Genomic DNA, 25,446 nt, shown 5'->3' with positions numbered 1-25,446 from the left:
CACACTCATACACATACACGCATACATGCACACACATACATACACACACGAACACATATACAAACACACCATGCCATACATACACACACTCATACATATACACACATACATGCACGCACATATACAGACACCAACATATACACATACATGCCTGGATACATACATACATACATACACACACTCAGACACATGTACACACCATATGTATACATACACACAATGTTTAAGGAAACCAAACAAAAATCATTTTTGAATTTCAACAGTAAGATTTGTAACCCACGTTCTGGGTGGCAGAAATGGGATAAAGGATAATATGTCCTGATATAGGGGTCTCTTTGACTGTGAGACTTCAGCCTTATCCCTAAAAGAATAGGATTATTTGTGTGCATTGTGGTGATGTTTTTATCAATTTACTCTCGATTTTATGATGCGGTTTCCTTGAAAAGTGCCTCAATCCCAACTGTGCCTCAGACATTTAATGACCTTGAAGTCAGCTAACTCAGAACCATTGCCTTGAAGGTCTGCCTTAATCTGGATGCTAACCAGCTTTGACACTCTCCAGTGATGTCAAAGGCAGCTCACGCTGAGCAGGGTCCTCCCTGGTCCTTGTGCTCCTTCCTGACCATCAGGGTTTGACAGCTCAGCAGCCTCCCTGCTCCAGTGTGAGGAAGCCTGAGGCCCGCTGTTCATCGTTCCTTTTGCAGACTCATGTAAGCCCAACCTGCCATCCCAACATGGCATCGGTCGGATCATGTGTCAGCTCTACCGTAAACCCTTTCTTTTTAAAGTAGGGGTTATTTTATTGATTTCAAACCAAGACCTTGCCAGGGCCTTCTGTGGGAAATTTCGCAGGGATGGTTCTCCCCTCTGTCCTCTGAAGAGTGGCTTTATTCTACCCCAGCTGCTGCTCTTTAATAAGATGTTGCGGTCCCCTGTACCAAATTATTCACTCCAAGAAGAGTCCGTGCTTTTGAAGGAGCTAAAGATCTCATGCATCTCATGCATAGTGTTTCTATGTAGAAAGACGTACCACGTTGGGAGAAAGGGATTCAGAGAGTGTCTAGACTTGGATGCTCAAAGTCCTGAGCAGAGGAGATGCCATTAGGGTCGGTTTCAGGGTTGGTGCTGCATATGACGGCAGAGAGGAGAGAAAGGAAGTCGAGACCACAGGGAGAATGCTGATAAAACATGCACCAAGCAAGGATGGAACTTCCTGCTCCGTGGTAGCACAGGGGTGAGGATTGACTGACAGGGAGAGGAGCGATAACTTTAATTAAATCTAGAAACAAGTAGATGCATCGCAGGATCAGGAAGGCAAAGACCTAGAAGACGAACCATTCCAGAGGCTAAAAATAATAGTGTTTGGAGAACTGCAAACAGTTGGGCCACAGGTGAGAGCCAGTGGGCCTCTATCAAGGTGCTTTGCACAAGGGAGGTCAGCTCTTGGGGAGCGCTGTTGGCCACCTGAAGGACTGCTTTGCCTCATTCAGAGAATTGTAACATAGATTGGTTGGATGATATCAAATCAACGCCCTGTGTTGGTCTATAGGTGCTCTTCTGACTTTCAGTTCTTCAGAGGAGAAACTTGTTCTAGATGTGGTTAACCGTCTTTGAAACTAGCTGTGGGTCTCTTTCTAAAGACAGCACAGCATGACAATATTCATCAGACCTCTGTGATGCTGACAGCTCTCTGGGACTCATCACCACAGCGCTGTAGCTGTTGTGGCTTCCTGTGAGCTTGGCTGTTCTAACTTGGAAGTTAGGAGTCCCCAGCCTTGGTGCCTAGTCCCAGTAGTACTGTTCCCCTCTGTCACTGTGGAAGCTAAATTTTCAGATGCTCTTGGGGATGATGAGTTGAAAGTCATAATTCCTATTTCCCTTCCCCATCGCTGGGTGTTGGCTCTACACATTGACCACACCCAGCTGGCAATGGCAGTCACAGACAATTGATGTTGTTGTTGTTTTCAGTCCTGTTGATTGGCCCTAAAGCCTTGTGCATGCAGGACTAGTACTCTACCACTAAGCCCTATTCTCAGCCCAAAATGCAAAATGTTTTAAGAACTGGAAAAAAAAGTCTCTTAAGTTTCTTAAATTCTGAGATTTACTTGTCCCCTCCATCCAGGCTGGTCTCTACTCCTGCATGAATCTGCCACTCACAAAGCCCTTATCGAGTACTTTTCATAGAAAGAAAACTGAATTGTCCAACATTTCCATTCATAATAGGACATAATAGGCAGTGTTTTAAAGAAATAATTAGTCACTAGAATTCGATCTTCAAAGCGTTTCTGCTGTCTATCTGTTTTCGTCGGTCTGGTTTTAGCATGTTATAACATTGATCCAGGCATTAATCTTTACATGGTTGGAACAGAAAACTAACACACTCATCACAGCTCGGTCTTTTGAAATTATGTTTTTTTTCTTCTTTCAGGGTCGTCATGTCAAAACAGGACAGCTTGCAGCCATTAAGGTTATGGACGTCACAGGGGTAAGGCATTTTTTTTTTAATCACGTCATCTCATTAGCTATAGAGTTGTAGCAAAGATGTGAGTGACAGGAAAAAATATTTGCCAGAAAAGCGATCTTTCTAAATATTTCAGAACCTTAAGCATTTGTGATTCATGTGCAGAAATAAGAACTGCAATAGCCAACTGAGCAGGCCAAGAATAAATCACTCCGATTAAATTCAGTACTACTCACTGCCTCAGGCGGTTAGACAAATGTTGCGTGCCAATAATTTACAGAAACATAACCACGGACATTTGCATTTGAAGGAGAAGCAAGGATTCCAAAGTGTTAGAAGTATACCACTGAGATTACAAAGAAGAGATGGGGCTTTACTGTTTGCCTAAAGGGAAGATCTTGGATAGTTGTAAAATTCTCATACTACATTTAAAAATGAACATTTTCTGAAATAAAATATTTTTGACCAAGTAATCGCCCACACATTCCTATTTATTAGAGAGCAATTCTAACCCAAACTTGTGTGTGGATGATCAAAGCGATCGGATATTCCTTTAGTCTTTGCACTAAACACAATCTATTGCTTTTCATTTTTTTGCTTGGTCTAATTTAAAATATTTTAATAACTTTTCAAGATTATAGAATGGAAGTCAGATTTTAAAGGATTCATTGAACATCAAAAACATGTTAATAATATTCTCTTGTCCTGGGAACTCTTCTATGATATCTCTCTTTTTATGTTGTACATAAAAGCTAAAAGACAAAAGTCTCCATTTGGTCAGAAGTAAAATACTGAATATAAGCAGTCATCAGTGAATGAGTCACACAGAGATACCAATAACCAAGAAACAGATTTTAGAGAGAGAGAGAAAGGGTACACAGTTTGTCTGCATGTTAGCTGTAATGTCACAGGAGTCTGTTAACTCCAGTAATTATGAGTGTTGTAAGGCTCTCCAGAAAACCTATCACAGTCTGTAAATATCACACATAGTATCAATTGTTTGCTTATTCCTTCTTCATTATTGATCTACTTTGCCCTCTAAATTATACTTTACAGTATAATAATTAATTATATATATTATAGTATAATAATTAATTATGATTAATAATAGGAAAATCTTGTTCTTGTATTTATTACCAGTGGAGTGACACCCTAAAATGTTTACTACTGGATGTGTGGTTTTGTGTTTCTTTTTACTGTCTTTGGTACACTCAGTTTAGGTGTTGCGAACTAATTCAACTATTTGTCCTCAATTGTTGATTACATCACCTGGCATTGACGAAGAAATGCAATGGATTATTTCAATTAGCGATATGCTCTGCCACTTGAAACAGAGGATTAAGTGTGGTCAAAGGTGTCTTCTTTTTCATCATGTTGAAAAGAGTCATGAGGCTCACAATTATGGTGGCTAGTGTTAATTGTAAAGCTGATAACAATCTAGAATCTCTGAAGAGACAGGCCTCTGAGCATGCCTCTGGGGATTGTCTTGATTGTGTTAGCTGAGATGAGAAGATCTGCCCACTCGGGGTGGCACCATTCCCCTGGCTGGGATCCTAGACTATGAAATAAAGAGAACTGAGCAGCAGCGTGAATTCATGACTTTCTGGCCCTTATTCTGGGCATCATGTGACCAGCTGCTTCACACTTCTGCCTCCTTTACTTTCCTGCCTTGGGCTGAACCATTGAACAGTGACCTCAACTAAAGCCCCCTCCCATAATTGCTTTTATCAAAGCAGCTGAGAGAGAAAGGAAGACAATAGTGTGGGGTGTTGGACAGCCGTGTGCCCACACAGGGTGGTTTATCCTTCTGGTCTGTCACTTTAACTCACAGCCTCCCTGCCTGTGAGAGTCTCCATGGACTTTATCCATTAGTAAAATATGCGGTGGCATTCTTCTTGAATGCCTAGCAATGTGTCTAGTTGAAAATACAGGTTCTGTGGAATGGGGCCCACAAGGCCTTACCCCGGACTGAGAATGCACAGCTGTGGCTTCTGGGGGAAGGGAGAGGGAGTTTCCTTGCGGAATGTGCCTCCTGGTAGGTCAGCTGCACATCTGGAGGATGGCTCCACATGCAGGGGTACCCGGACAGCACAAATTACAAAGAGGACACAGAAGTAGGGGTAGGGATGGGGGAGGGAATATGGGAGGAGTTAAAAGAGAAATTGGGGAAAATATAATCAAAATGTGTTGTATAAAATTTTCAATAAATTAACTTCTTTATTTTTTAAACGAAGAAAAAAATAAAGGTCCTAAAGGGGTCCAGAAGAAATAGGAGGGAGGATGTGTAGGCTGTATAAAATCTAAATACAGTGTAAACCTACAAGAAATCACCAGAAAAGAAAGAAAATATAGCTCCTATAAGTCAGAAGTGAAGGAGTGCATATTGGAATAGTGAATTAGCAGGATATGACACAAAAATCAAAATCTGGTATAGTAAGCCTCTAATAATAGAGGCTATATATTTATAAATAAATATAAGCTTATAATATATACATAAGCCTTTTACAAAGCCCCACTACAAAATGAGATATATTTTGTTTAGCGGACCTGCTGTTGTCCTTTGATTGAGTCACCTTTCTGCACACTAAGATGCTCTTTGTGTCTCAGTGACCAATGGCTGTCATGAGACTGAGGTGACCGCACTGTGGATTAGGTTCTGTTGTGTGGCCGCTGAGTTTCACTGACATCATGGACAGGAACGCATAAAGTTGCTTACTGGCGTGAAAGTGGGACTTGGGGACAATGACCACCACTCTCCTAGTTCTTGCCTTTCCTGGGGAGGTTTTAAATTATTCCAGGAACCACAGTTAGTGCTGCTGGGCCACCTTGCTTACAATAAAAGAAAATTGTCATTCAGTTATATAGCCTGGCATATGTACTTTCAGGCCATGGAATATCAGTAAGCTTTTTTCAGCTGGGTTTCTGTTGGCAAGTAAGCCCTTTGAAAAATTATTTGCTGCTAGACAGAGACTGCCATTCTGCATGTGTTGGGGTGCCAGCCCATTTCATACCACAGGCGTTTCATGGTATATGAGCTCGGTTCTCCTGGAGAACCCATTTTCAGAAGAGCTGGCTGCGTTTCTGTGATTTAGTCACAGCATTGACTCTTATTTAACCACTGACCCTCAACAAAGGCAGATGTGCTGTACAGCAGGAAATGGGTTCATTATTGCCCTGCTGTCTGAGGCAGGATCCAGTGAGCCTCGCATCGTGTCCCTGCCAGTCACAGTCAACGACAGCTCTTCCTCTGGTAAACTCTGGTATTCGCTTTAAGAGGCAGTTGATTCCATTTCGCCACGCCGTCTTCTGTGTATTATGGAGTCCAGTGCAAACACTCCTCAACAATTATTTGAATTGTGTTCATTATGACTGTTCTGTTCAAAGCTGGGATGAGTTCGCGAAGGTCATCTTTGTTGATTGTGTTCTGTGACCTTCTGCGAAGTGACTGCAGTTTATTGCAATGAAATTGATGAGGACACAAGCTTGAAATTAATTTTCAAATTTTTGATTTTATTTTATATTGCTTCCACTTTTAGAAAAGAGTCCCAGAGTAGACCAAATGCAGAGCCCACACTCTTCCAGTTTTAGCGCTTAAACGCCTCAAAATTTGCCAGAGTGGGTTCAAAATTGCTGCTTACACTCTCTTGGTCTTCAGAGTCCTTTTAGGTTGCCTAAATCATTATGAAAATTTTCCCATTGTGAGAATTCCTTCACCGCTTCATCTGAATCTCCAATTTTCCCTGAAAGAACTGGGAGGACCTAGCCCCATCTGAGCAGCCAGCGTGAGTGGCCCCTCAGTAGCTCTGTGGTGGCCACCATGCATGCAGATTCCCAGGCCTGTTGTAGAATCCTCTCTGGCTCTCCCCTTTAACAAGCTCCTTAAGAGACACACTGGGGCAGGAGCGACAGCTCAGCAGTTAGGAGTAGAGAGTGCTCTTCCAGAGCACCCAAATGTGTTCCTGTGTTCACACTGTGGGCAATGCACAGCTGCCTAGAACATCAGTTCCAGGTGGGCTCCTGCCACTCACATACTCTACCTACATGTAGACACACATGCGTGCTTGTCATTAACAAGAATAGAAATAACTCTTTTCAAAAGAGAGAAAGACGCCACACTACCAAAGATGATGATGGGCTTTCCTTCCCTGGGATTTTGTAGATACTTTTTCTCTGGCCACCAGTGTGATGAGGCTGGGGGTCCTTGATTATAAATGTTCCCCATCTAAAGTGAAGGCTATTGGTGTAGATTAATCCCTTTATGGCAACAGCCTAAATTAAATCTAAGACATACTGACATAAGAACAATTTCTAAGCTTTCACCTTTATACTGACCAATCATGGTTGCAGTAACCAAAGCATTTTGAGTTATATAGTACTATCCTCATTCACACTAAAGGAAGCTGAAAGGTGAATTTACTAGCTTGTATACATTAAACACACACACACACACTCACAAAACTCAGCTAGGTTTAGAAATCCATATGGTATGATTCAAGGTCTGTCTCTGGATTCTGTCTACTTTCTGCTTTAATTTCCTCATTAAGTGAGACTCCATAGCAAAAAGCCAGAGTGAATATGTACAGCCTTTTGGGTCAAGGCTCTCGGCCTCTGGTTCTTCTCAGTAAAACCTGGGCTGGATACCTGGCTTTGAAAGTAAGACAGGGAAGGCGGATTCCTCAAAGGGAAGTCCTCCAGAGGATATTGTTACTACATTCATTTGACATATAAGGAATTGAAACTGTAAAACTTAAGTCAGTTACCCAAACTCAACAGATAATAAATGGCAGAGGGGGCCGGGCGGTGGTGGCGCACGCCTTTAATCCCAGCACTCGGGAGGCAGAGGCAGGCGGATCTCTGTGAGTTCGAGGCCAGCCTGGTCTAGAAGAGCTAGTTCCAGGACAGGAACCAAAAAGCTACAGAGAAACCCGGTCTCGAAAAAATCCAAAAAAAACAAAATATAAATAAATGAATAAATAAATAAATAAATGGCAGAGGGGAAATTTGAATACAGGGCTTGGGGTGTACCCATTTCTAATGCCTATCTTATAGAATAGGAAGTGGAAAGGTAGCAGGGCATTTCATTCAGACTCAGGAGTTTCCTCCCTTAGTGGGTGTATAGATGTCTCAAGCTTGGCTTGAGGCTTAGGTATGTAATGTGAAGTTCATGACACATGCGACGTCCTTGAACTTGAGTTTAGGCAGTCTTGGTGAGAACTTCCTGAACGAGGCAGGTTAAATGAGCACGAAAAGCATTTCAGAGTTTACACGGGAATTTTGTACTTGTATGTGGGACAGTAACCTGCCCCATGAGCTAACATGCTGTGCTCAAGTTAGTCAGTATGTGTGACTGTCTTGTGCTTAGCCCTAGCTCCATCACCTGAGTTGCTGGGTTGCTAGTCTCATTGTATATGAAAGTATCCCTCTTTCCAAAGTTGAGCACAACAGTGAGATCCTAGAAAGATAGCAGGGCCGCATTCCAGAAATTGAACACCGAGACCAGCCACTCATGCGAGAAAGGATGAATTGCTGTATTCGGTGTCTATACTGAGTGACCTTCCAAATCTTAATATTTCTCCACCTTCAAAAGACTCAACACTTCAGCAGTAACTTCAGTCAAAGGGCCAACTCGCTTTGAAGAAGCATGTAAAATATCGAGGGAGAATTCAAGAGAAAACTAGGTGGGTGAATAGGAAATGCCCCTTGATAAAATGACAGTTCTGAGAGTCACAGTAGGAGAAGGTCTTGGTTAGAAAAGAAAAGGAATTCAGAAGGGCACTCCTGTATATGGAACCACCTGCAAACCTAGAAATCCCCTTCTAAGGCTCCCCTGCAATAGAGATTCCTGGGAACCTCCTTTATAGGGTAGTTGAGGTAGATGTCTTTAGTAGGCAGAATAGTTCAATAAAGTACATCTTGAAAACTTTCAAAAGTGAAAAGATGGATAAATTCCTCTTTGTCTCCATTGTGTGCTTTCCCTTCGAGAATGTGTCCCATGATGTGACTTTGGGCTCGCACTGCAGCACCAACATGGGACGTTTCTTTACAAAGAAAGCTGAGCTGCCCACCACTCCATGCATCCGCCCTCATGACTGGTACAGACACCACCGTTGGTGGCTTGTGCGTGGCCGGATCTCTGCACACATTCTTCCGTGTTGAGTGCATGGCTTATATTCGGGGCTTGCCACGTGTACGTGCACACATGGTGGAAATAGCTTATAACAAAAAGAGAGTGAGGCAAAGTGACGGGGGGGGGCGAGCATGCAGTCAGCCCTTGAGTCTAACACCTCCAAACTAAAAAAGAAAACAAACTCATTTTTAAAAACATTTCCCACGATGATTTGTGTTTGACGGTGCCTTTCATTTGTGGACATCCAAGCAGTTGATCAAAATTCCAGTTCTTTCTCTTAACTCTGTAATGGTATTCACAAGTGTGCAGATGAGAAAATTGGTATATGGAAACTTCAAGTTATGAGCCCGTGATCAGAACTGTTCAGATCCAGGGTTCAGGAAAGTTCCTCACAGTAAATGTGTGACTTTTATAGCTTCATGCCCCACCCCTGAGCTGCCAACACTCCACTGACTCCTATTCTGCCCCTCATCTTATCCAGGCTCTCAAGTGTGTGGCGCTGTGAGTTCTTCATATGTAATTTCTTCAGCAGTGCTTTGCCTGTTTTCTTTTCTCCTTTTTTATTTTTTTTTAATTTTTGGTTTTTCAAGACAGGGTTTCTCTATGTAACAGCCCTAGTTGTTCTGAAACTAGCTCTTGTAGACCAAGCTGTCCTCGAACTCATGAAGATCCGTCTGCCTCTGCCTCCCAAATACTGGGACTAAAGGTGTGCACCACCACCACCAGTCATGTTTTCCTAATGACTTGAATCTTTTGTGTTTCTCTTTATGAAGGTCCCCTCTCACTTAAAACCTACGGACTGGAAAGAGTTCTCCAGTTGGTGATAGGAACCACGTGCTGCCCCTCACTATAGCCAATCATAGATTGCTAGTGCAGAGCCTGGCGTGTGGTGGGTTCTCCCTAAAATAACACATAGGCGCAAATAGAAGCGACCAGAGCAGAAAACTGGACCAGAGTGAAATCCAAGTTGTAGGTCACAAAAACATTGGTAGCTACTTTTCCTGACAACCAGAACCAAGCGGAGAAAACGATCAATGGCTGTGCTCCCACGGGTGGAAAAGGTCACTCACTTGTACGCCTGTGGCTGTTGGCTGAACTGCGGGTCTAAGATACAAGGCATCTCATTTCCAGTGGACGTCAGTCATCGCAAGGGCCGAAAGAGAGACCTATGGGAAGAGAAAACCATACAAACGGTCAATCTTGCCTGATCAGACATCTCTTAGCTGAGATATTTTAGGACGTGCTGGGCCTATTGCTTGTCTTCTCTATGCTACACCACCAACTGTAAATAATACAGCTCCTTTCATGTAGTTAGGCTGAGAATCAAACCTACTCATGTGCAAAGTGCTTTCTATGTAGAGCGTGGTGGCATTTCTGTGTCTCTTCCAGACAGATATGTATCTTTTTCTCCATAGCACAATGACCCTCTTAGGAAGCAATATACAACACCCCATCTTCATAAAGGCCTTGGAAAACATGAATTTTTTTTTTTCTGTGAGAAAATGACTCCATTCCCAATCACATATACCATGCTTTCTCACCCTCTCCATCAGTGACATCACCACCATTTGATCTTTGAACTTAGCTCAAACGTGTGTTTCTTGGTGCCCTGAGAGCAGCTTCCACACAGCCTCGGGAAGGCGTTCGTGTGTGCTTCTTGTGCTTTCTCTTTGTTTATTTTTGTTATATTTTTTTTGAAATTCTGGGTTTTGCCTGTTTGATTTCTGAAGAGAGATAAAGAAGGCATGGGACTGGAAGAATGAGGAGGTAGGAAGGATCTGGGAGGAGAGGAGGGAGTGAAAACCATATCAGAATATATTATATGAAAATTTTATTCTGATATAAACAAATAAAAGCAAGCCTCGAACTACTTATTATGCATTAATTAAAATTGTACACTAAAAAAATGCCAGTCTCCGGTTTGGCTTGCTAGGTAGCGTCACTTGTACACTGAATACTGTTCTGTATGAAGACTTTATTGAAGTTTTCAAGCAAACACTTTAAAAACAACTTTGGCTATTTGCAGCTATTTTAGAAAATGTAAATTTTCCTTCTATATTTGGATAGGAAACAAATCAAAAAGATAGTAACACACAAAAGGCAATGGGACTTTAAATTTCAAAAGTTTGAATTTTACATTTCTTTGTTGTCATTGTTGTTGAGATAATTTTTTTTCATATGATATATTCTGATCATGGTTTCCTCTCTCCCTACGCCTCCCAGAACCCCCACCTCCCTACCCGCCCAACTCCTTACTGTCTTTCTCTCATTTTAGGGAACAAACAAGCAAATAAAAAGGAAACAAAATATAATTCAATAAAAATAAATTACTATTATTATTAAAAATAAGAATTCAATAAAATAAAAATATTAGCAAAGAGAAAGCATAATATATACCGGCACGCACCCAATAAAAAACATAAAGTCAGAAACCATAATAGATAAACAAAAGAACAGTAGATGAAAAATTGCCCAAGCAGTGTGAGAAATACGCCTACAAAAACGCCACTGAATCCGTTTTGTGCTGCCATCTACTGCTGGCCAAGGGGCCTGTCCTTGAGTGTGGTTTATAGATCCAGTGAGACTCCATTGGGGAAAACTAAGTTTTCCTTTGCAAGTCAGTTGGAGATAGTTCTTGGTTAAGGATGGAAGCCCATGTCTACCTCTCTTACTCAGCAATGGGGCCTCGTCTGGCTTGAACCTGTGTATGCCATGGAACGCTACCAGTCTCTGTGAATTTCTATGTACATCAGTCCTATGTCTGGAAGGCCCTGCCAGCAGTGACTGGAAGACACTCTTTCCTTGATGTCGTCCACCCTAGCTTAGATGTTTTTTACGATCTTTCTACCTATTCTTCCACACAACTCCTCGAGCCCCGAGGGAAGGCATTTAGGGCTGAGTGTTCCAAGGTCTCTCTCTGCACATTGTGCAGTTGTGGGTCTCTGTATTAGTCTCATCCACTGGAGTAGGAAGCTTCTCTGATGATGGCTGAGCGGGACACTGATCTGTGGCTGTAGCAGAATGTTGTTAGGAGTCTCAGTATTTGCTATGTTCTTTAAGCAGACAGCAGTATTTAGTTTTCCCCTAGGTCCATCTAGTCTTAGGTTCCCGGCTACCCAACTGATGTTAGGCAAGGGTTCCATCTCCTGAAGTAGGGCTTAAATCCAGATAGTGGTTGGTTACTCCCACAAAATTTGTACCACTCTGGCTCAGGTGTATCACACAGGGAGGCCAACATGGTAGAGGCAGGTTCTGTAGCTAAATTAGTGGTAACCTTTCTTCTCTGGTAGCAGGGTACATTTCAGTGTTACGAACACTTGTCAGCATGGGTGAAGACTCTAGGCACAGGTTTGACTTTGCAGAGTTCAGTAAGATATATAAACATTGTCTTTAGCAATAGGCCCTTACTAGCATTTAGTAGAGAGTAACCAATAGCCTCGGTGCTAGCATGAATTGTTTGGGGCTTTCCATGTGGCCCTTTTGTCCAATGACTCAACTAGATACACCTCATTTCTGGCACTGGCTGCTTTGCTTGGTGGTGAGAGACTTCTAGTTGGGGCATTGTCTTCTCTATTTGTCAGCTCCGCTTAAATTTTGCATTTTTCCACTTTATTAAAAATAGATTCTTTTCCTATACAACATATTCTGAATATAGTTTTCCCTTCCTCTACTTTTCCAAGTTCTGTCCACTTCTTCTCCCACCCACATCCACTCTTTCTCTGTCTCTTATTAGAAAAGAATACGCTTCTAAGAGGTAACAATAAAACATAACAAAATAAAACATAATAAGGTAAAACAAAACCATCACATCAAAGTGAGACAAGGTAAATTAACAAAAGGGAAAGGGCCCCAAGGGAAGGCTCAAGAATGAGAGATCCAGTCGTTCACACACTCAGGAATTCCATAAAAACACTGAACTGAAAGCTATAAATATATATATGCAGAGAACCTGGTGTAGACCCATGCTGGTCCTGTGCCTGCCGCTTCAGTCTCTGTGGGTTCATCTGAGCTTTGCTCAGGTGACTAAGCAGGCCTCTTTCTCCTGCTGTCCTCCATCTCTCTGCCTCTTATACTCTTTCTTTGCACCTCCTCTTTAAGGAGTTCCCTAAGCTCTGAGAATTGTGACTTGACAGAGACATCCCATTTAGACTTGAGTGTTTCAAGCTCTCTCTCTCCATTCTGTCTCACTGTGGGTCTCTATATTCGTTCCCATCTGTTGCAGGAGGAAGCGTCTCTGATGATGACTGAATGAGGCACTGATCTATGAGTAGAGTAGGATATCATTATGACTCATTTTATTGTTACTTTTTAAAAGTAGTGTTTGGCTTATGCTAGGTCTTCTGTCTATCTAGTGTCTGGTTTTGGTTACCCATGCAGTGTTGGGTATGGGTTCCATCACATGGAGGTGGGCCTTATGTCAAATCAGACATTGACTTTATGCTACCATTGCCCCAGCATATTTTGCAGGCTGGATAGATTGTAGATCAAAAGTTTTGTGGCTGGGTTGGTGTTTACATTTCTCTTTTAGTAGCCTACAGAGTACCATCCTACACCAAAGGAACTTGGACATAGGATTGAAGGCTCTGTGTAGGCACCACCTTGACTTTTCCTGTTCAGTGAGTTGTGTGGGTGTTGTCTTCAGCAATGGGGCCTTGCTGTCAGTTGGTGGAGAGCAACTTATTCTATCAGTCACAGCCTGGTTGTTTAGGAATTTATGCATCCATGTGACTTTAATTTCCCTATAGACTTGGTACAGTTTTATTCTTATTCCATGGTTTGAGAGTTAGACATTGGGCAAATTATTTATTTTAGAGCACAAGACTATTAGATATTTTATTGGCTTCAGTTTAAAACCTCCATCTAAAGATACTCCAGCAGCATTTCTCTCTGATAGAAATACACAATATCAAAATTCCCCCATCATTCCTTGTGATCTAAGTAAACAATTTTGTATGTTAACAAGCTCTTTTCACTGGGGGAGCAAAGTCAGGTTTTCTCAGCGAACTGAAGTATGTTTCTAAGCTTTTCCTCTTTGGTGCTTTGGTTTAGTCACTACCACAACTACCAATAATAAAAAAATGTTAACATGGCATAGATGTGCTCTGAGTATTAAAATAGTGCAATACAGCTCCTGGCACATAGCGAACATTACATAAATAACATAGCTGTGGCTACAGTTTAGACCCATAATCCTCTGCATGCTGTTGGAGAAGGCTCGCCTCGGGGTTCTGCCAAAGCACATTTCTTAATATCCCATTGGCCATACTAGTTACCTGCCGGGTTCAGCTTCAAGGAGAAGTTTAATGAACTCTTGCTTGTGGGGAGGAGGAGCCAAATGTTATGTTCATTTCTTCTCAGTTTACCATGGTTACCAGACACTGAGTAGATCCCTCTGATAAGAGGCCACATGGTTTTTACATTAATAGGAAAGCTATGCTCAAGTAAGCATTCATCACTTCTGAAGCAGCTTCCATAGTTCCTGTTCACATCCATGCCTGGAGATAACTGACGCCAGGAGAGTTTAAATGCCATGCCTGAAGTTAACACAATGAATCAGGCTAGATTTTGAAGTCTTCTGTTTGAAGTGTTAGAGCTTTGTAAAGTACTGGACTCGGCTTGTTAGATTACCCTTTCCTTAAAGCGCAGACAACTTGGTGCTGTTAATCTATTTTCAGTATGATTCAGTAGCCATTAATTTTCCAGTGAGCTTGTCCCTTATGCTTATGGCTTAGGATGTAAGAATAGTTCATTTACACAGCAGAGCGTGTTCCTCCAATTGAAACCGTTGAGTCTAAGGCTGAGGAGACAGTTCAGTCAGTAGGGGGCTTATGTTGCAAGCATAAGACCCTGAGCTCATCCCCAGAACCCATAGTAGTGTGGTAGCGTGTGCTTGTAATACCAACGCTGGAAGGTAGAACTAGGTGGATTCTTTGGTTTTGCTGAATATCCAGCTTAGACTGTTTGCCACAGTCCAGGTCAGTGAGACATCTTATATGAAGAACAAAAGGTGGGTGGAGTCTGTGGAATGGGACCTAAGGGTGTCCTCTGACCTCCACACAGACACAAATGTGTGCACTGGCACACACAAAACAAAGAGCAAAAACATCAGCCTTGTTGCATCTAGCTTTTGCCTCAATTGCTCTTTATCTCTTGAGGAGTCTTGTGCCTCCCTGCTCCCCCTGGGACACACTACACTGTGAGGCTGAAATGCTTGCAGTGGAGCTGTATGAGCTCCTGTTGTCAGTTGTAGCCTGGAAGCTGTAATGAGTGACATGCTCGCTTAGAAGACCATCGACGGTTGAGATCAAGGTTATGTGTTTGGACTACATACTGGTTATAGGTCCAGAGCCCCACAATTGTGTTTGGAAACAATGCAAATTAAACTTCAAATTCAAGTGACTGCTGCTCCTGCTGAATGAGCCTTGTTCCCTATTGGTTTTGCTGTCATTGATGCGAGGACTAGCCACCATGTTTATTTTGTGTCTCACCTTGTAACCTTCAAATATCTTATTTAGGTAGCACAAAAACTCAACTTGTAATATCTGCATTTCATTGTAGTTGTGAAAACCCAGTTCTAAAACAGTAAGTTACTGTTCTGAAATCTGTGGCTCAAAAAGGGTTGATTCCACACTTAGCATGTACACTAACTACCCTATCTCACTGTTCCAGCCTCAAACTCAGTATTAATGCTTTCTTCATGGCCACGATCAGCTCAGTTTACCTTTACATAGTGATGCAGCCCTTGTCCTCACCTTCCATTCTCTTATTTGAGAATTAATTACATACTGAATGACACTGGGGCTTCACTGTTCTTAATGGCACACTCAGCCCTCTTCAGGCATATCCATCACGCATGCTCTTGTCGAGAACCCAGAGGCAGGCTGCAAAGAGTTGTAGAGCCTGCCTGACTTCAAGTGCGGCCGCGAGTGAGTCTGCTGGGTGCAGCGGAAGTGATCTATGTCTTTCATTACCAGCATAATTCCCTTTTAATGGAAGTAGCCACCCGTACCCTCAGGATGGTTGTCCTCGTTATAATGAGGCTCCCCAAGTGGAATGAGGCTCACATCCTTCACAGAGAATAAGAAGAGCTCATTTCCACCACAGTGCAGTGAGCATGCCAGGACCCCCAAGAACTTGAGGGTCTTTAAGTCATTCTCTCTGTAGGCTGGCACTGAAGCAGTGGGGTCTTGGCAGCAGCTGCAGGGAGGAATACCTTGGTCAGCGATGCTTCATCTACTTCCTGCCTCAGCGACCAGCCCAGCTCCCCCCATTCTCACTGTTAGAGCCATGCACCTCCTTAGCTCAGCACCCCAACTCTTGATCTATTTTGAGATTTCCCAGGTTTTTTTTTATTTAATTAAGCTACATGATGCATGTGCTTTTGTTCTAAGCTTACAATTTTCTAGTTTTTTTTTCCTCCCAGAGAACTTGTTTTGTTTGTTGTTTTGTTTTGTTCCGGTGTGGTTGGGCAATGCTCACCTTCATCACTCCACTCCTTCTATTGTCATCTGCTCAGTTGGCCAACCCTCCTGCTGCTCCTAGTGCCGGTCCTCCCACAGGCATTTGTTTCTGCAGCCACACATAAATAGGACTTCTGATTGGTACAGGGGATGAAATACTGAACAAATACAGGCAAGATTTCTGTGGTGATAAGGGATGGGTAGAAGTTGAAAAGCTGATTGGGTGTTACAAGGGTCATATAATCTAGGTGGCTAGTACCAAGGCAGGCAGATCAGGAAGCTCTTCTGGGCAGAAACATTAGAGCTGATATCTGAAGCAGAAGAGAGTTAAGCATGGAATAGACACCAAAGTATCAGTACAATTATAGCACAGGGTCACACACACACACACACACACACACACACACACCTCATTCAGTGTGAAGAATAATATGCGAGGATGGCAGGACTTATGAGTGGGGCCCTGACGTGGCCTTGGGGCATCAAGGAAGACGTCCATCCTTGAAAGTAGAAATCAAGTTTCCTCGGTATTAACATGTTAAAGTTATGGGAAGAGAAGAAAAGAGCATGCACAGGAGGCTCTGAAAGAACCCTGTATTGTCCACATGTAGCGCAAGGTGCAAAGACACATGTCACGGTTGAGTCATGATAACATAACATCTTGCTCATGACCACCCTGTCTCAGTTGCCCTGGTACAGAAGCTTCCCACCAAGTTCAGAAAAGGAACACTGTTCTGCAGTGCAACTGGAGTGTGCACACACATAAAGTCAGATGTGGAGTGCACACACACATGAGGTCAGATTGCGGAGTGCACACACACATAAGGTCAGATTGTGAGTACACACGTGTGCCCTCCAGGATCTAGTTAGTAGACTCTAAGTGGAAACTGCACGACACTGTGTGTCAGGAAACTTTCTCTGTGGAGTCTTTTATGTCTGCACTGTGTTTCCCCCTCTTCTTTCATGTCGAGCTTCCTGAAGGTGAGGAGGACTCCTGCTTTGTGAACTCCTTCAGATCTTGAGAACTTGCCTTGCCTCCTCTCCCATCTGGCTTTCATTGGCTTCTGTCAAGGCACTTCAATAAAAGGAAACCTCAAAGGAACTGTGCCTAACGAAATGTAAATCTGAGATCATGTGTTTTCCCTTTCTTTGTCCTCGGCCTTCCCCAGGTGAATGTGATCAGCTTGAGGACCAGAGAGAGACGCTTCCCTCCAGCTGACTGCAGGTCTTATCTGGTAGCCTCTAGGTGAAGCGATGGACTTTCTTCTGTCCCTCCAGCTGATGACATGTTGTCTGCTAGCTATACAAAGAGACGACCCCACGGAGCCACCAATGAGTTATGTTGTAAACAGTTTCATTCTTAAACAAACAACATAATGATCCTCTTTAAACAGCTAAGGAGAAGACTGATAATACATCATTGCTGTCTATAGTGTTGAGTAGAATTCGCCAAGTAACTGGATGTTCACACCCACTATTTATTGTTGCAAAACAGGATGAAGAGGAGGAAATCAAACAAGAAATTAACATGTTGAAGAAATATTCTCATCATAGGAACATCGCAACATACTACGGTGCTTTCATCAAAAAGAACCCTCCGGGCATGGATGACCAGCTATGGGTACGTAGCACTATGCAGATGTGCATGCCTCTATCCCCTGGAGGACTTGATGGGGCGACCTGACATTTGATTTTCATAACACTGTATTTTCAAGGTTTTTCCCATATATATATATATATATATATATATATATATATATATATATATATGTATTACAGGGACGGTTAAGCCAGAGGTTAATATCTGTGGATGAGCACATGTATGTACAGGCATGGTGAAGTCAGAGGTCAATATCAAGTACCTTTCTCTGTTAGTGGTCACCTTGGGTCCTTCCTTCCTTCCTTCCTTCCTTCCTTTCTTTCTTTCTTTTTTCCTTTTAGACAAGGTGTCTCCCTGAAGCTTCTGCTGCCTGTTTTAGCTACACTGGCTGGCTAGGGAGCTTGTAGGATCCCCCTGACTACTCATTCACTACCCCAGGGCCGGGGTTAGCAGACAAAACCACTATGTGCCCAATCCTTTCCTGAGTTCAGGTCCTCCTTCTTGTACAGGAAGCACTGTATCCACAGAGCCTTGTTGCAATGCCCCTTCTTATCCATATGTGTATTGGCCATGCCCACAGCTACTTGCTCATTCCCTCTTCTCCTCACCTGTCGGCCATCTTTTATAGCATTGTCATATTTTAGGCACTGTGCCATCTACTGTCTACGAATCATATGACATTTTCCCCTTCACTGAGATAGGTCTCATCAGTCTCATCTCTTTCTCCGTTTTTTGTTTTCAGTTTCATTTCTGAAAGAATGCTAAGATTTGCAGGGAGGATAATCAGTTGTCTCGTGGTCTGTGTGGTGGACTTGAAACAAGCTCTGCCTGAACTCTGGGTGATTGAGGTGCTTTGCCCTTCCTGAACTCGCCCCCCACCCCGCTTCAGCAGTTTTGTGTCCCAGTCCTTTGAGAGAGCTCTGATTGTCTGACCCACCCGTGGCAACTGAGAGTTGTTGTCCCCGCAGTGTTCAGGGCAGATTGTCTTTTCCACCTTGTGGTCTCGGACACAGGAGCTTGTTAATCACTTGATCCTTCCCTGGGTACACTGCCATCTCGGTCGATGACATGAAAGGAATTTACCTCTTTTGCCAATCTTATGAATCAGCCTCAGTACAGCCCATTCAGTGGCAGGTGGACCAGTTGGTCTGCTTCTCTTCATCTCTTGGGTCTTTGCTGCTTTCATGTGATGCTGTTTGAAAATGAATGCCTTGCTCATCTTCCGGGGTTCTAGTTAGTGTCTAATACACAAAAGCCCCTGAGTGGTTGTCTACCAAACGCCAAGGACTGTGGTACACTGTGTGGCTCCGATGGGGAACATTTCATGGACATTTCTCCAGGCTCAGTCTTGATACAAGTTACTCTGCTGATGCATGTGACATTTGAAATCTAACCGAGATGGCAAAAATAAAAAAAAAAAAAGAGTATTCAGTATATATACGTACATGCTGACCAGAAAAGATATAATGATGTCAGCTCCAGCACTAACAAAGTTTTAGTCCATGTGATACTGAATATTCAGCATGTAAATGTGAAAAGAAGTTCAGGGAAAATTTCCCCATAGGGTCCATCTCCAAGTTTAGCATAAAGGTACACCATAAGGCAATTAAAGTATGATGGCGGTGATTTAATATACCACATGGTTCCTGTAAAAGTTACATTCAATTTAACTGCAGTCTCTACATGTAGAGTAATATGGACATGGAGGTTGGAAAATAAAGTAATAAGAGAAAATCAACGTCAATGCGCACTCGGATGAGACATGACAAGGAGATGAGCTAAATCAAACCTTGAGGGACTTGATTACATAGCTTTTAAAAATTATTACAAAAATAAAATGGAGATGTAAGTTACTAATTTAGGAAAAATATCCATTTCCTATATGATGGGCAGAGTATAACAGCCTTCAGATAGGAAGGGTTTGCAGCAATCAAATGGGGTAAAGTGGGAAACTACACTAGAAAGGCCAGTGAAGGCCAAGGCTGCAGCTACAACGTTAGGAATCAGTTACTAATAAAGATGCCTTTAAAAAAAGTTACTCCTGTGGATATTGTAAACACAGAGACCCAGAAGGAATTCAGTGCAATTTCCCTCCTACAAGATTAGCAGATAGTTTTCAGGACCTACTACTATTTCATAGGTACTATTCCTACCTACTACTTATGGAAATACACATTGCTGCCACTTAACCCAAGGACAGTTAGAATACACATAGAACACACACAGCTCTCTCTCTCTCTCTCTCTCTCTCTCTCTCTCTCTCTCACACACACACACACACACACACTCACAGAAAGAAAAATGTTTACACATATATAATGCATATGTTTTTATATACACGTATGCATATATATTCCAAGAGAAGTACCTAAGTTTTGAACCAGTATTTACTTAAGCGGAAATTTATTGAAGGGAAATACTTACATAGCTACATAAATAAATTAACCAATGAGGAATTTACTTAACTATACAGTTAATTAAACTACACATAAATTTATTCTTATGACTGGATGAACATTAACTATTGCAATAAGATTATAAAGTCTTAAAGGTCATAATAAAATACAATATTTTTCATTTTTGTAAAAAGAAAAAGTATATGCTTACACACATGCAGACTGGTTGCAATCTCTGAACTAAACACACAGTAATGATGAGGAAACATTTACTTTTGAGGGTCATTTCAGTCCTTTAATTTTTATATTTAATTTTAGAGATAGGGTCTTTCTTCATAGTTCTGGTTGCCCCAGACCTCACTGTGTAGACCAGGCTGGCCTTGAACTCACAGAGATCCACCTGCCGCAGACTCCCAATTGCTGGGATTAAAGGCGTATACTACCATATCCAGCTATTTTCTATTTTAAACTTCATTACTTAAAAAACAGAGAATTCAAAATAAGATTACAAATCCAAATCAGCCAGATCCCAAACTTTACAACTTAATGAACTTCCGTTCAATTAGAATACCCACCGGAGATGGGAGTTAAGGAGCTTGATATTGAATTTTATACTTTCTCTATTGAATACATTTTTTGCACATATCCACCTCCAAACCAAAGTATTAATGATAGAGGTAGAACTAGAAAAACAATTAGTTTTATATCCTTTTTCATATTTCATGGCCTTCATCTGCATTTACTTCTTCCTCATTCCCTAATACTTAGCCTTTCTCTTTCTGTTCTGCATGGTGTACTGGACCCGCGTGGCTTTTGTTTACATGTAGACGTATGTTACTGGCTAGCTTTCATATATGAGAGACAGCAGGCAGTATTTTCCTTTCTGAGATTGGATAGCTCATTTAGTAGTATACTTTCTAAGTCATCCAGTTTTTGAGACATTATTGTCTTCCATACTTGTTTCTCCTTGTGTTTCTCTCCCACCTAGCGTATGGTATGCACCTTTTCTGCTGTTCCTCTTTTACTGTCTCTCATGGGACCACCCCAGCTCCTCACAAAGGCAGACAGGACAAGGGTTGTGCCTTTTGTGTCTTTGTTTTCTCTTCAGCTTTTGGAAGGTACTTGGCAACATGAGTGGGAAAAGAATTTATTTGTTGGTGGGAACAGCATCACTGGTACAAACCTTGTCTTGGTGATGTCTGCGTGATGCTTCCTAAGGGCCTGAACGCTCAGAGACATATAAAGAGGTGACATGCACTAGAATATCTTCATGTCCCAAAGAACCCCAGCACTGTCCGGAATCCAGGGTTTAGTGCTGTCCTTTATTGCCATGAGCTACAACAGATGACTCCCAGATCATTGCCACACTCTGGGGTACACATCATTGCCACACTCTGGGGTACACATTGCCACACTCCTCTGGGGTACACATTGCCACACTCTGGGGTACACATCATTGTCATACTCTGGGGGTACACCTATACATCCTTGTAGTCTTTGCTACCCCAGAAAGAACCACTAATCCTCTCACAACCCCCATGTTTGTGAAGGAATCCACTGCCTTGTGCAAGATGAACAAGAACTGTTGTGACTTCCTCTACCAGTTCTACTGAGGTGGAACTGGCAAACTTCGATAGTATTGATGAGGGTGAGGAGCAACAAGGATGCTTGCCCTCTGGTGGGGTTGTTGGGCAGTGCAGCCATTGTGGAGAAGCTTTTGGAGGTATCACCCAACAGTTCAGTTCTGTGTATATCTGCCAGAAGTGAGATCGTTATGTCCAGGAGACATTCTCACACCCCTCTTCCTTTGCTGAAAGTGTTACACACAGTACGGGAAGAATGCTGGCAATTTTATGCAGTCTGTGGTCATACTCTGGGGGTACTACATCCTTGTAGTCTTTGCTACCCCAGAAAGAACCACTAATCCTCTCACAACCCCCATGTTTGTGAAGGAATCCACTGCCTTGTGCAAGATGAACAAGTTTATGCCAACTGGGCATAAACATGGAGCTCCTTTTGTTAGTCGGAATGTTCAGACTGTTGGTTTTCTTGGATTTGGGCAATGTTTTCCAGGTAGTCTCCTGAGGAAAGGAGAGGGGTCATCTAGCAGACTTAGCTCATTTCCTCTTTCCCTAAACCCTAGATTTTAATTTGATCTTTTCAAAACAGGTGCTGTTGATTGAACATGTATTGCATGCCAGGCATTGGACTGATTGTTGGAAACAATTCTTTTTCAAATTTGTATGTAATTCATAGATACAAAATTTACATTTCAAAAACATACTTTATCACTCTTTCAGGTTAATTTGCTTTTGCAGCTGGAAGGAAATTTCACTGTTATTCTCTTGCTGGGCTCCAGTGAAGCTAATTGACTTTTTGAACAAAAAGAGGTGTTGAGGAAACGGGGTATAGTGGGGGGAGGGGGATGGTAAAACATGTGTGACCTACATGAAAACTGAAAGAGTCTACAAGGGGTGAGAAGAGGCAAGGAGGGGTAGGCAGATATAGGGGAAAGGAGAGAGAAGAAGAGCCATAAAACAAACTGTGTTTGAAAATGTCATAATGAAACCTAATACTTTGTGTGCTAATTAATATATACCACATATTAAATACAATACATGATATAATGTAGTATATGCATATGTAATACTTTATCTGTGTTTGCATATGTAATACTTTATTTGTGTAGGTATGTGCATATATTATGCATTCTATGGGTATATGGGTGTGTGTGTGTGTGTGTGTGTGTGTGTGTGTTTCCAGAACATCTTCAGTTGATCTTAGGCTGGCTTTTGAGGAAAGCAGCAAACCTTTTTTTCTCATTTATAGTTTGACTGGAGGTTGCAGCTAGACTTTGGAATTGAGTTGCTTCTTGCTGGTCTCCTCCCAGACAATTGCTCTTCCCATGGAGATGACTGTGGTTTTTGAACCCCAAGAGTCTAGATGTATATATTTTTAATGACTTGTTCATCAATCATTCTTTCACTTAACTGTATGTACACATGCATACACACACAACATGTACATGGACACACATACACACAAAGACACATACTTACTCGTCGCAAGGTACATTTCTAAGTGCTTATGAAAATCAGTGAATAAAAGGGCTATACTTTAATGTAGCTTATATTCTTGCTGCAGATCACAAGCTATAAACAGAATGAATAAGACAGTTGCAGAAGATGATGGAAGTTCACAAGTGCCTGACATAACCAGGGGAAAGTTAGTGGGTGGGTTGAAGTCAAGGCTGCAGGATTCCATAGGATTAATTTTTAGAAAAACCCTTCCCATTTACATCTTGAAATCCTACCAAGACCACCACCACACATGATTATATTATATTAGGAGGTAAGGCTTATTTGTAGTGCTGTGAATCAAACCTGATACTTGCTAGGCCAGCTCTCTCCCACTGAGCATACTTCCAGCCTACAAGAGGTTAAGGTTTGGGGGGAAGTGATTAGGTCAAGCATAGAGCATTTATGAATGGCATTGGTGCCATTATAAAAGATAGCTAGTTAACTTTTTCATTCTCATCTGTAGAAATCAGGAGATTTCAGGTAAAGGCAAGAGAATCAGAAGCTCAGGGATATCCTTAGCTATAGAGTAAGTTTGAGGCCAGCCTAGACTTCAGGAGACCTCACACCTACCCGAAGAAGAGGAAAATTTTTAAGTAAGCAAAAACAGAAGTCAGCAGTTTACAAGCAGAAGATAACCCTTACCAGAGCCTGGCCATGCTGCCTCCAGAAATGGGAGGTATTTCTGCTGAGCAGGTGTTCTAGCCTGTGGTATGTAGTGCTTTGTTAGAGTAGTGTGAATTTAACATGTGTGGTGAGCAGAGCTGTCAGGGTAAGCCCTGCTATGGGTAACTGGAGGAAAGGCACTGCAGGACTTCCATTTCCTAGGAACAAGGATGAATCACTGTGAACGGGAGAAAGTAGAAGACAGAATACAGAACACAGAGCCCAGACCAGATCCTCCATGGTCTTGCTTGCCGTTGGCAAGACCTCAGCTTTTACTTCACCTGAAGGTGGGGAGCCTTTGGAGAGCTCTTGGCATAAATAGGATCTGATGCACAAAATGAAGCCATCACATTGGTTGCTGGGCTGAGAGCAGACTGGAGGGACTCAGGGGAGACGCTGGGGAGATGCTTAGGAGGTTGGTCTCTTTGGGTTTCTGTTGTTGGGATAAGCACTGCACTAAAAGCAGCTTTGGGGAAGAACAGGTTTATTTGGTTTACAGGTCCTGAAAGCAGGAATTGAAGCATAGGCCATGGAGGAAAACTAGTTACCAACTTGCTCCCAAGTTCACTTCCAATCCCTTTCTTATCAGCCCAGGTTGATCTGCCTAAGTGATGTCACTGCCCATGGCCACGTGGGTTCTCCTATGTCATTTGATAATAAAATAAACCACATTACAGACACTTCCGCAAGCCAGTCTGATGGAGGCTGCTCCTCAGCTGAGTTCCCTCTTCCCAATGTGTTGACAGCCATCATCAGCCGTCACAGGAAGCTAACCCCTTTCTTGAACTTGGTAAAGGGAGAAGGAATGACAGGTGTCTCAGGGTGACGGTGAGGGTGGCCTCATATCTGCTGGGTCCAGAAGTCCCATTGGTCTGATCACTCCACTTCCCATCTTTGACAGCGTCTCTGTCACTAAGGATGAGGTCAGGTTAAGAAAGTGTCCTAAGGCAAGAGTATAATTTATTTTTATAATTGCTTTTCTATGAGATAGAAATTCAAGAATTGGGGGTCAGCCTGGAGACAATAAGAAGCTAAAATTAGATCATAATAGTGATTGAAATTTGATTACAAAATAATAATAGTGCATAGATAAAGAACAATGGTTTACAAGATTTACTGCCTACTTACCAGTAAGCCAAGTTCTGTTACCATACCATAATGTTATGACAATGTTAACACTGCCATATTATTTAACTGAATATTTGTAGCCAATTTACAAATTAAAAATTATTAATTTCATTGTGTAAATTAAGAGACTGGGCTCAGAAATTTGTTCAAGTTCTCAAAGCTTATCAGTGATGAAGCCATTAAGTTAGCTTACTCTGGGGTATGTGAGGTCAGAGTCAGTGCTTCTGATATCAAAGGTTGGTGTTCTGGGTGGGGCTAGAGCTTTGTGTTTCCATAAGCTTATTTTGAGAGCTAGGCATGATGGTACTGGGAGGCAGAGGCAGGGGCATCTCTGTGATTTCCAGGCCAGTCAGGGCTACATAGTGAGACACTGTCTCAAAATAATAAATAAAAATTTGACTTTGCCGTGGATCTTTATTCCTCAATTTGTCTAGTATTCAAAAAGGGTAGTAAAAACCTCTCTGCTGTTAAAAAGGCTGCTATGAAGCCTAAGAAATACATGTGTAGAAAAGCACACTCAGCCTTTTGGGA

General features: G+C 42.2%; 1 protein-coding gene across 13 annotated transcripts in view; it reads left to right on the top strand.

The window, feature by feature from the left end:
• Positions 1 to 25,446, top strand: part of Tnik (TRAF2 and NCK interacting kinase) — a 440,041-nt gene that overhangs the window by 238,370 nt on the left and 176,225 nt on the right. For all 13 annotated transcript variants that reach the window (XM_041658945.1, XM_041658944.1, XM_041658954.1 and 10 more), the window contains exons 3-4: positions 2,429 to 2,485; positions 17,544 to 17,669. In XM_041658945.1, the coding sequence (XP_041514879.1) occupies positions 2,429 to 2,485; positions 17,544 to 17,669 (183 nt within the window). The remainder of the gene's footprint in view (positions 1 to 2,428; positions 2,486 to 17,543; positions 17,670 to 25,446) is intronic.

Source organism: Microtus oregoni, unplaced genomic scaffold (genome assembly GCF_018167655.1).
Source record: "Microtus oregoni isolate MIOR12 unplaced genomic scaffold, Mior012 000010F_ref0000083, whole genome shotgun sequence".
NCBI lineage: Eukaryota > Metazoa > Chordata > Mammalia > Rodentia > Cricetidae > Microtus > Microtus oregoni.
This window is presented reverse-complemented; position numbering and strand designations above follow the sequence as displayed.